The sequence below is a fragment of the Mauremys mutica genome, chromosome 1 (genome assembly GCF_020497125.1).
Source record: "Mauremys mutica isolate MM-2020 ecotype Southern chromosome 1, ASM2049712v1, whole genome shotgun sequence".
Taxonomy (NCBI): domain Eukaryota; kingdom Metazoa; phylum Chordata; order Testudines; family Geoemydidae; genus Mauremys; species Mauremys mutica.
Window position 1 is genome coordinate 217,353,155 of NC_059072.1, and position 12,149 is coordinate 217,365,303.

At 38.4% G+C, this 12,149-nt stretch overlaps 2 protein-coding genes across 8 annotated transcripts in view; one reads left to right on the forward strand and one right to left on the reverse strand.

Moving 5' to 3' along the window:
• Positions 1 to 12,149, forward strand: part of TAB3 (TGF-beta activated kinase 1 (MAP3K7) binding protein 3) — a 64,068-nt gene that overhangs the window by 37,228 nt on the left and 14,691 nt on the right. The window contains exons 1-4 of one of the 4 annotated variants that reach the window (XM_045003709.1): positions 2,958 to 3,089; positions 5,850 to 6,969; positions 7,135 to 7,272; positions 11,811 to 11,971. In XM_045003709.1, the coding sequence (XP_044859644.1) occupies positions 2,988 to 3,089; positions 5,850 to 6,969; positions 7,135 to 7,272; positions 11,811 to 11,971 (1,521 nt within the window). In that variant the 5' untranslated portion in view covers positions 2,958 to 2,987. Of the gene's footprint in view, positions 1 to 2,900; positions 3,090 to 5,849; positions 7,273 to 11,810; positions 11,972 to 12,149 lie in introns of those variants that run through there. The other 3 variants (XM_045003796.1, XM_045003633.1, XM_045003558.1) reach the window with 3 other exon arrangements.
• Positions 2,966 to 12,149, reverse strand: part of LOC123362613 — a 57,230-nt gene continuing 48,046 nt past the window's right edge. For 3 of the 4 annotated variants that reach the window (XM_045003113.1, XM_045003181.1, XM_045003045.1), the window contains exons 12-13: positions 10,962 to 11,072; positions 2,966 to 3,094 (exon numbers count right to left, since the gene is read on the reverse strand). In XM_045003113.1, the coding sequence (XP_044859048.1) occupies positions 3,074 to 3,094; positions 10,962 to 11,072 (132 nt within the window). In that variant the 3' untranslated portion in view covers positions 2,966 to 3,073. The remainder of the gene's footprint in view (positions 3,095 to 10,961; positions 11,073 to 12,149) is intronic. The other variant, XM_045003317.1, reaches the window with a different exon arrangement.

The following is a 12,149-nucleotide window of genomic DNA, read 5'->3' on the forward strand; positions in this document are numbered from 1 at the left end:
TTGACATTGTCACTCAAACATTTTATACCAAGTTAACCTGATGCAATTTTAATTTAAAACTATATGTTAAAGCATTTCAGCTGTCACAGTTCCTTTCTCTGTAGTTGATTTAATGTGTTAGTCTCTGTAGTCTAACTATGAAGGGCTCATCCGTTCATGAAAAGATGTTTATGCCTTTTCATAATTTTTTTTTATTCAGGTCTGGGTATGTTGCCAAAAGTGGCAGTTTCCACATAAAGTAGTCATAAGAATATAAGAATGGCCATAGTGGGTCAGACCAGTGGTCCATCTAGCCCAGTATCCTGTTTTCCAGCAGTGGCTGTCACCAGATGCCTCAGAGGGAATGAACAGAACAGGCTGACTTATTGAATGATCCATCTCCTCGTCATCCAGTCCCAGCTTCTGGCAGTCAGAGATTTAGGGACACCCAGAGCATGGGATTGTGTCCCTGACCATCTTGGCTAATAGCCATTGATGGACCTATCCTCCATGAGGTTTTCTATTTCTTTTTTGAACCCAGCTGCATTTTTGGGCTTCTCAACATCACCTGGCAATTAGTTCCACAGGCTGTGCTGTGTGAAGTACTTCCTTATGTTTGTTTTAAACCTACTGCCTATTAATTTCATTGGGTGACCCCCTGGTTCTTGTGTTATGTGAAGGGATAAATAATACTTCCTTCTGCACTTTCTCCACACCTTCGATCAGACACGTTAATTAAATCATACCAAATGTTACAGCCATATAATGCAACCAGGAAGACCATTGCATAGTACAAGAAACTAATTGTTGAGACCATTCAGAATGCTTGGGAAGAATCTATTATCTCAGCGGTACAGCGTTGCTGAAATGCATTTAAGTATTTTTTATGCAGTACAAATATAAGTAATAAAATAGAATATTTAGTCTGTTTATTTCTGCACAGTTCAACTAAGCTTTTCACTGTGGAATGACACTGGCATTTGTGTGGCAGTGTTTCGCGGAATGTGTTTTGAAGTGCTCATTTTCTGTTGAAAAGTACATGCTTCAAAATCAGATATACCAATACAATCAGCATCAAACAGTTTGAGTGAATAATGCTACCACTGAAGTAATTATTTTATAAACACTTTATAATTGCCAAAATGTGATGTGCAATATAAAGTGTAAGATTCAATTTATAGTCTCTTGCTTAAGTGGCTATATTGAAGTATTGAAATTTTGAGGGGCATGGGGAGAAGCTTAATTCAGTCTTGAGAATCCTTTGGTAAGGTGGGTAGCAAATGCTCATGCAATTTACTTTCAATTAAGATTCCCATCTAGATGGGTTTTTAACATTCTTAATGCCATGCTTACAGTGTCAAGGCTAAAAGTGTGGGAAAAATTGTCTACAAATCTGGCTTGTAAAGTACATGCAAGATTCTGTCCACCCTAAAGTATGATAGTTTCATAATGAAATCTGGAAACATACAGAATTATTTTGTTGTGCTGGAAAGTGCATAATCTTACTCTGAACAAAGAATGAAGTCAGTAACCCAGGCTATAGAACACCCTTGTCTCCTTTCCACACCTGTCAGATGAGGATAATATTAACTTCCTCACAAGAAGGTTTTGAGGATTAGTTAATGTTTGTAAAGTATGTTGAAGTTTAGCTATTGCAAATACTTAATATTACTAGAGTTACTTTCTGGCCAGAATTGTAGAAGGCATCCTTGGCTTGGTATTTTGACTTCAGCTACAATACTTCAGGCTAGTATTTTGTCGATGAGTCTTAATGGGCAAACCATGTTTACTCAAAATGTATGTGTCCCCTATGTAAACTCTTATTCTGGTTCAAATGCTATTTGTTATAATATTACTAGATAAAAGCATCCTTACACAAAAGTAGACACTTTTCTCTCTGTATTTAAATATGAAGGTGATAAATGTTTTATGAATACCCAAGATACATATTTACTGTAATCCTAAAGTCACTTGGTCACTCTTCTTTCCCCAATGGTATCTTGAATGGATGCTCACCTCTTGAAGGCTTGAAAATATTCTTTTCGGGCTGACTGTACCTATTTTGAATTTTTTTTTATTATTTTAATATAATGGAATAGAAACAGACATGGCTTTGTTTCCTGGTGTGCAAGATTGGATGTTGGCTAATTGCTTGAGTCAGCAAGAATTATTTTCCTGTATATGTCACAAAAATGGTGGCTGTATTTTTTTGTTCTTTCTAATTTTCTAATTAGTGGATGATATGAGAAGGAAAGAGATTAAATACAGAGAACATTGCTCTGTATTTTGAGCAATTTTAAGGTAGGGTACATATTATGCCTGAACTACTGAAGTGTCTAAACAGATACTGTGTTAGAAAGTTGTCAACCTGAGCTGTAAAATCTGTTACCTGATGTCCGCAGCTGCTGTCTAATTTTAGTTAGTTGTATATATTTAAAGGTGGTGTTTGTGCACTGTGGGAGTTGGGGAGATGTAATTATTAGCTAAAATACATAATTTAAAATACTACTGGTAATTGCACCACCTGGACTTTTACTCTGTCACTGTTAGAACATAGCTCTATTACTAAAATAATGAACGAACCCTTGTATAGTACATCATATCCTCAAATACCACAAACTTTTAACTATTCAAAATGTCTTTGAGAAGTAAATTAATATTAATCCCATTTTTATCAACTGGGGAACTGAGGCATACTGAAATCAGAGGGGGAGTCTACTGCACATCTGGGATTAGAAATTCATGACTCAACTCCTGGGTTTATTCCACGCCCCTTTCAGTCTGTGAATCTAGAAAACAGTTCAGGTCATCTATGCACAAACTTCTCCCTCGACCGAATGAAGGAAGTTAGTTTCACTTTTACTTTGGATGAATTAGGATGTATTTAATAAATGATCATCATTGTCTGTTCTTCTTAATAGAAAATGCCTGAAGCATCAGAGGATCATATCCACTGGAAGACTTCTTGACTTCCATTCTTGAGAATCCCACAACATCATCAGTCTGGCATGGCGCAGGGCAGTCAGCAGCTTGATGTGCAGGTACTCCATGACCTCCGGCAACGTTTCCCTGAGATTCCAGAAGGGGTGGTGTCTCAGTGCATGCTCCAGGTATGCTGCAGCAGAATACAATAGCATAGTAACAGTTGTGCCAGCATAAGGCTGTAATGTAGACCTGGCCCAAGGCTATGCAATATGTGAATTAAAAAGGCAAACGAACCAATAGTCATTGGCTGACCTGTCATCACACCACATATTCCAAATATTTAAAACTACACTTCTACCCTGATATAACACTGTCCTTGGGAGCCAAAAAATCTTACCGTGTTATAGGTGAAACCGTGTTATATCGAACTTGCTTTGATACGCCGGAGCGTGCAGTCCCCCCCCACCCCCCCGGAGCGCTGCTTTACCGCATTATAGCCAAATTCGTGTTATATCTGGTCACGTTATATTGGGGTAGAGGTGTATATAAGTCTCAGGTGATAGTGTGTTCCATGGGACATCTCCTAGCTACCATCTTTACCCCTCGTGTCTGTCACGTTATGTGACCTGAGGACGCCATGGACTCTTCACTGCATTCTGCTTAGATAGTAGGTGGGTGGCTGGCTGGCAGCAATTGCCTGTGCTCCCTGGTGTCTGATACTGCTCTCGATTGCATTGGTGCCCTCTCTAATTATGGGGCTGGAACACGGGGACCCTGCTTTAATTCTGTACTACCTGCCACTTAGGACAGCTCTGTTATCCAGCAAAATACAGACGCAGAAATTGGTGTTAGGAGAATGGTGCATGGTGGGATGTGTCAGAGCCAAAGATGTGAACTGGGCTGGACTTCACAGGGCCAAAGATGAGAGAGAAGTAGATCTTTAGCTGAGAATATGTGTACATCCTTCTTATTCTGGTTATTGAGATCATCCGAAATATAGTGCTAAAATAAAGATGACTTTGTCTAGACCATTCGCAGATCACCTAAGTAGGAGAGCTAATTGTAACTCATAAGTCTATTGATATATATATCAATGTAGTCTCGTTATGATGCTTACTGTCATACAATATATATATGACAGTAAGCATTATAACGAGACTACATTGATTGCTCTTAAGCAAACAAGTGAAACACCTTACTAATTAGCATTGATTCCTCAGTGCTGGAGAGTCGTTCAAAAAAGTAGCATCAGTGGCAGAGGAGATCTTGATGAATCTATACATTTACTTGTGCCTGATAACTAATTTATTTTTGACCTATTGAGATCTATGGTATGCTGTAGAAAATACCCATCTTGGGATCAATTTTGTAAAATGTATATGGTCAGAAATAGTCAAATGTGACTAAAGGTACCGATTAGATTAGGGTTTGGATTTGAGGCTGAATCACAGTTTTTGTTTGGATTTTGTTCTAAAAATGTGGAAAAAAAGATTTCTGTGAAAAATAGTAGCAATCACAATATTTCCACAATCCATTACAATCTTGAGTGACTTTCTAATGTGTTTCCTATTATCTTGGGCCAAAATATCATTAGAATAGCTGTTGTCATAACACTTTGGCCATAACTAAAGTGGGGGGGGGGGGGGGGAAAGCCCCTTTTGTTTTTGACTCAGAACCAAAACTTTGCATAGATTCAGGTCCAAGATGTGCAGTCCAAACTGTACCCCTCCTGAAATTTGAAGGGGTTTGGATTCTTCATTCCTCTGAGGGCTGCACAAACTTTTTCAGCATGCTTTTTTATTTATTTTAAAGAAAATATAATAGTTGAAGATGCAATGTCAGAATATAAGGAGTCCTGGAAAATGGCTATTAATTTCCAAACATTTTAAAGATTCTAAATTATATATTTATCAGTTGACCAGTGTAGGATTTATTGTATTTTCTAGTTTACTTGATAGCCAGACCAGTAAGAGTTAATAATTTGGGCAAAATGTCTCAGATTTCATTTTTTAAATTTGACAGAGAATATTGGTAGTTTCTTTTAAAAAACACTCTTCACAAAAGACAGATTTCAATCTGCATTACTGATAGTAAAATATTAATATGCACCATTTTCAGACTATTTGTAAGTAGTTTTTAAACTCTGTTTAGAAAATACTTCCAAGTCTCTGTATATTGTATTTAACATCTCAGTCCTGGTGAGTATTTGTGGCTGTTTACTACATTGAAGCTATTTTCTAGAAAGAGGAAGGTGATCAAAAGAGTAAATTGAAGTGGATTAGGCTAAGGGGTAAAGGACAGAAATCAGGGGAGGCCTTTTGCAAGGAAGGTTAGACAGAATACATTTGAACTATGAACACACTTTTACAATAAAATTTTTAACGCTGAGGTTTATTTTAAATTGCAGCTAATGGGAAGAGCAAACCAAAGTTAAACAAGATGAGTATTTGGATTGCAAATTCAGTAACCATGGAGATTGGATGGCTGTAATATGCTAAACCACTTTGAAACTCTGAAGTGTTCAAAACAATATTTCAAACTGTGAAATAGTTCTATTGTGTAGTATTATCTCATTTGAAATAGTGTTAAATATACATACATCCTTTTCTAAAGAAACAGAAACTTGTCAGGAATGAATGCCAAAGCTATAACCATTACCAAATTCTATTTCCCCTAACTTGGACTTGCTACATTTTATGTGGGTCACTCAGTAGCTAATGTTATCATAAGATTTCACTGTAAGTAACATGAGCCACATACTTCTTATATAGCATGGTCTAACAGGGATTATCTTTAATTTATTTCAGGAGTCAGGTATGCCGGCTACTGTGAAGTGTTATCCCTAAAATGTGTTCAAGCTAGGCTTAACTGGAGCTTCAGTTGAATATACTGATTGGCGTTACTAATGTAATTTGAAGATAATTGGTGTCAATTCTTACTTCTAGAACAACAACAACCTTGAAGCATGTTGTCGAGTCCTTGCGCAGGAGAGCAGCAAATACTTATATATGGAGTACCATAGCCCCGATGACAGCAGAATGAACAGGAATCGCCTTTTGCACATTAACCTGGGTATTCATCCCCATACCAGCTACCATGCAGGGGAAGGAGCTCAACTTAATGGTGGTCGTACACTGGTACATAGCTCAAGCGACGGACATATTGAGCCACAGTGCACAGCAGGTAAACAGCTGATATGCTTAGTTCAAGAACCACACTCTGCTCCAGCTGTTGTGGCAGCTTCTTCTAATTACAATCCATTTTTCATGAATGATCAGAATAGAAATGCAGCTACTCCTCCTCCGCAACCATCTTCCATACCACCAGGAATGAACACATCTGCTATGCAAGGCCCTCATCCTCCTTCATATATGCACATACCTCGGTACAATACAAATCCTATTACTGTTACATTATCGCAAAACCTCCCCTCTGGACAAACAGTACCCAGAGCTTTACAAATTCTTCCACAGATGTCAAGCAATCTTTATGGGACTCCTGGTTCTATATATATTAGGCAGACGTCTCAGAGTTCTTCAGGACGACAGACTCCTCAGAATGCACAGTGGCATTCTTCTCCACAAGGCCCAGTTCCACATTATACTCCACGCCCGCTACCTGTTTATCCACATCAACAGAACTACCAACCTTCACAGTATTCTCCTAAACAGCCCCAGATCCCTCAGCCAGCTTATCAATCACCACCTGCATCTCAGTGTCCTTCTCCTTTTGGCTCTCCTCAGCATCAGGTACAGCCTACCCAATTAGGTCATCAGAGTTCACATGTGTTTATGTCTCCTAGTCCTTCAACTCTTCCATCCCATCCATATCAACAAGCGCCCCAAAGTTATCAAAAACAGGGTGGTCACTCAGTATCTTATGTCCCTTATGGACCTAGCTTATCCAAAGGTTCTATGAACAAGATAGAAATTACAGTTGAGCCACCACAAAGACCTGGGACGGCAATGAATAGAAGTCCTTCACCAATAAATAATCAACCATCTCAACGAAACCAGCACCCGCTGTATGCAGCCACTACTCCATCTTCAGGCTCTCCTTCAAGAGGTATGTCAGGTCAACCAAAACCACCATTTAATCCATTATATATTACCTACACACAACCAACTGGTGCACTAACACAGTCTCCCCGGGTAATGGTATCTCAGCCAAACTCAACAGTATTTAAAATCACAGTAGGTCGAGCACAGACTGAGAATCTTTTAAATTTAGTGGACCAAGAGGAGCGTTCTGCAGCACCAGAACCTATTCAGCCCATTTCAGTAATACCAGGATCTGGAGGAGAAAAAGGAATCCATAAATACCAGAGGAGTTCCAGTTCTGGATCAGATGACTACGCTTATACTCAAGGTAAACTTCTTGAACTGTCAACTGTTATTTTAAAAAATTAAATTAAATTAAATTGAACCTATTCAGAAAAACATAGATGACTTTTGGCCTGTGTGATCCGAGAGATTTTGATGTACTAGAAGTTTTTAAAATATAACATGGAAAATATGAATTGATGAGAGAGTGGCAAATTCTAATGATTTATTATAAATAGCCCTACAAATCATCTTGTCCCATAAGAGAACAAGATGACATTTGAAGAAACTGAAAGGTTGTGTATTTTAAAACTAACAAAGGCAAATGCTTTTCTGTATAATTCATTTACAAAGTTGTGTTGAAGTTTGACACAAATATTTAAATACAGATCAGATAATTTTCATAGACTCATAGAAATGTGGAGCTGGAAGGGACCTCAAGAGGCCATCAAGTCCAGCACCTTGCACTGAGGCAGGACCAAGAAACGTAGATTATCACTGACAGGTGTTTGTCAACCTATTCTTAAAAATCTCCGGTGACGGGGATTCCACAACCTCCCTTGGAAGCCAGAGTTTAAATACCCTTATAGTTAGAAGTTTTTCTTCGTATCTAACCCAAATCTCCCTTGCTGCAGATTAAGCCCATTACTACTTGTCCTTTTGAATAAAATACATTTGAATAAATTATAACAAATATTTATTTGTTTAATAAACAAAATTATTTTAGTTGCTACACAAAACCAAAAACATTGTACAAAGACAAAACCAAACAAGCCAGACAGGGTAATAAACAAAAATGAGGAAAGGAAAGAGAGCGGTCAGGGGATAAAATATTAAGGTTGCACAGTAAGGCGAATCCACATCTTGATTAAATGTAGAATAATTCAGTTATTTTAAGCTTTTAAAAAAATGTTATTTTATCAAAACTGACATGGCAGAAATGTTTTTTCAGCAGGATTTGGCTGCAAAGAGGAAGGGTGTTTGGCGGTTTGTGTTTTTATGATAGGGGCAGGCAATACTTTGAGAGAGCCCTAATATCAAATACACCTCTACCCCGATAGAACGTGACCCGATGTAACACGAATTCGGATATAACGCAGTAAAGCAGCGCTCGGGGGGTGGGGGGCTGCACACTCCAGCAGATCAAAGCAAGTTCGATATAATGCGGCTTCACCTATAATGCAGTAAGATTTTTTGGCTCCCGAGGACAGCGTTCTATCGAGGTAGAGGCGTACTAAGTAATTACAACTTAAGTAAAAGAGAATTGGGTGAAAACTACCCAAACATTTGAGCAGAAAAGTGCTTTCTTCAGAGTTCCAGCTTTTGCAACCTGGTTGATATACTTGAGCTCACTTGCACAGAGGAAATTTAGTCTACAAACACTCAAGCCAGTCAGCTGTAGTTGTCATAATGCTAATTAGCAGCAATTATTCAAAGCGTCTACTTCATACTTAGATAATCTCATCTCATTAGAAATCTGCCTTTCTTCTCCTCCTATCCTGTCTTTTCACTTCATTTTATTCCTATTTCACGTTATTTCACCTCTCTAACTTTGCCCTGCGGTATTTGGGCCCTCATTTCCCCTGTCGCCTCAGAGCTATCTTTAACCTCTTAACATGGAATTGCTCTGTACCAGATTGTTTCCATTCTGTGCACACAGCATCCCCTGCTGATTCCTGGACTGAAAGCAGGCAGGAATAAACTTTGTGAATGGTAGAGAACAGTAGGAGTGAGGTGGAGCCAGTTAGTATTTACCCTAGGCAGCGTTGCCGACCTGGCCCTACCTGCCGGGGCCATACACTCTCTCAGGGTTTGCCCTTTAGCGGTTCCAAACAACCTTTAATAACTGTCAGAGTAACCACTGTTCCACAGATAAACTGAATTGTATAGGAAAAATATAACTGATTTCATGTGAGTAAGACAAAAAATGGGTTCTGGGTTGCAGAATTACTTGCTAAATATCAGAGGGATAGCCATGTTAGTCTGGATCTGTAAAAGCAGCAAAGAGTCCTGTGGCACCTTATAGACTAACAGACGTATTGGAGCATGAGTTTTCGTGGGTGAATACCCACTTCGTCAGACACATGTCAGATTGCTAAGTAAGGTTTTATTTGATGCTCAGTTTTTTTTTTTCACGCTGTTTTTTCCCCGAGATACTATTTTATTTTTTCTTTGGTAGTTAGGGTACGTCTACACTACCCGCCGGACCGGTGAGTAGTGATCGATCTATCAGGGATCAATTTATCGCGTGTAGCGTAGACGCGATAAATTGATCTCTGATCGCTCTCACGTCGACTGCTGAACTCCAGCAGTGCGAGAGGCAGAAGCAAAGTCCGTGGCTGTCTATCCAGCGCCACAAGCACGCGCAGTAAGTAATTTTAATTTGGTCTAAGATATGTATACTTCAGCTACACTATTCTCGTAGCTGAAGTTGCATATCTTAGATCGATCTCTCTCCCCCCATTCCCCGCCCCCCACAGTGTAGACCAGGCCTCAGTTTCCTTCATTTGGACAGTTGAGTTTCTTAGGTTTGCGTGCTCGTTGGGGCAGAGAACTGTATCTTCCTATATGTTGGAGCTTCAATAGTGGCTTTGTGTGCTACTGCAATATAAATATCAACAGCAATAATATTTAGCCTCTGCAAACTTACATTACACACTTATGTAGCACAACTGAGATTTAAAGAGGAATATACTTAAAATCGTCAGATTTTTGCTAATTTAGGAAATTAATTTGTATGTTTTTTTTATGTCTCTACCGTGGTGAAAAAGTTACAGAAATATATAAAACACTGATTTTTTTTCTTTAGTGTGATATATTATATTGCATGATGATATAGCCTAATAAGATGCAGCACATATGGGAGGGCATTGTATATGTCAGGTATAAACTGGATGATGAATGAGCATATAAAGCCAGGAATTGGTGAGCCATGTATCATTACCATTGTGAATTTTTTTAAATTAATACTGTAATTATGATCTTTCAAACTCTTCTGTTGACTGAGACACGTTGTTTTTATGAAAGGTTGTTGCTGGTTTTGTTGCTTTAATATTATTTAATAAGAGATCCTGTTTTCAATCCCTGTATTGCTACTAGCTTCTGAAATGCAAGGGTCCATACAAAATCCAAGTTTAGCATTTCTGCTTCAGGTAGAAAAGTGGCAGCCAACAAAAATACCATATTTTCATGCTCCTGGCTTTTCCTCTCTGTTTTCTCTCCTGCCTCTGTAGGATCTGTCATGACTGCTTTTAGCTCCATCTGTGGAGTTTTTTCCTTTCTTTCAATTAGTATATAGTTGTATTTTTCATACAGTATTTTGTTGAACATTTTTAATTTCTGTTTGCATTGAATGGAGGTCAGGAAGGGGAGAGACTGCAGGTGCTTCGCATGTAATAGCACTTTACAGGCTTCCGTGGTATGTCCTTGTGCATTCCTTTTTTCTGTTTATTTCACAGTGAAACAGGAATAACCTGCTGGCAAACCCATTACTTAGACAGTCTAGCCATCTGAATACCAGCCGTAAATCTTTTCCCTCCCTGCTCAATTGCCCTTGTCAAGAAGGATCTTTCCTCTTCTTTGAACATTGGTAGATCATAAAGTGCGAAACCTCAGACCAGTGACCTGTATTAACTACTCCTGTTTGACATAAAAGTAAAATATTGAGGAAGATCCTGTCTAGTCTCTGTCAGAGAAGATTGAATATTTATTCCTAGCTAGTCGGATTATCTTTACCTGCTCACCAACTGCCTCAGGAACCCATAACAGCAAAGGTCTTGTTAGCTTGAGACTGAACATGACAAATTTCATCCCGAAGGCATAAGTTTTTGAGGACGTTATTAATGGCTGAAAGAGATTTAGAAGGAATGGCTCAACTTTAACTATAGAATTAAAAGTCCTGAAGGTCTTTAAGTGAGGATTCTTTTAACTAATTTATGTCTATCTTCCTTTAATAAGGGATTCTCCTTGCTCGTTAGTTTTGCCTGTGAGCATTGGTGAATTTATAATACTGGATATTAAACCTGCTACCGTTCCAAAGAGCAACAGCAATTTTTAAAAACTTTGTTGTATAGTCTCTAATAGAACTGCAAAAATCAATACAGGGTTGGCTCTTGACTAATACCTGAGGCTTTCTGAGAAATCAGATGACGCTATTAAACAGCAGCTGTGAAGTCATGTTCTGATGCAGTCTTTCAGACTCTAATTCTTGCCTCTGGTATTTATTCTTGACAGTGCAGTAGTAGTATAATTAGGTTGCTATTTCATCCTGAGAAGCTCTCTCCTTGTACAGGTGCCTTTGTATTTTTGAGTGGAGAAAGACCAAATACAAAAAAAGAAGCAGTGACCATAATGGTAATATGAACTTCAAATTACTGTGTAAAACATTATTTTTATTCTGGAAGAATTTACTGTCCTAAACTATAATTCAGTTGGCATGAAGCATCTTTACACTGATATGTGGCTGCATGTTTATGCTCACCTATTATTTTGGAAAGGTCACTTGTGTATATTACACACAAATTAAGAGTTCCGTTTTTTAATTAAGTGCTTTATATTGACTGTTTATTCTCCATACTACTCTAGCCTTGCTATTACATCAGCGAGCAAGGATGGAGAGGTTAGCAAAAGAACTGAAGCTTGAGAAAGAGGAACTTGAGCGGCTGAAAACTGAAGTTAATAGCATGGAGCACAATCTTATGCAGAGGCGACTTAGAAGAGTAAGCTGTACAACCTCAATCCCAACAGTAAGAAACTTGTATTTGTAAACATCAGTTTTTTTGAAGCTCCCTTGTTCAATTATTGTTCATGCAAGCAGCTTACAAAGTACAGTATGTAATGAGATGTTTTGGAGATTAAACACTTTGAATTGGCAAGTGATTTTTGCTCTTCGCTTTGTGGTTTGTCTGCAAGATCAGTTCTTCC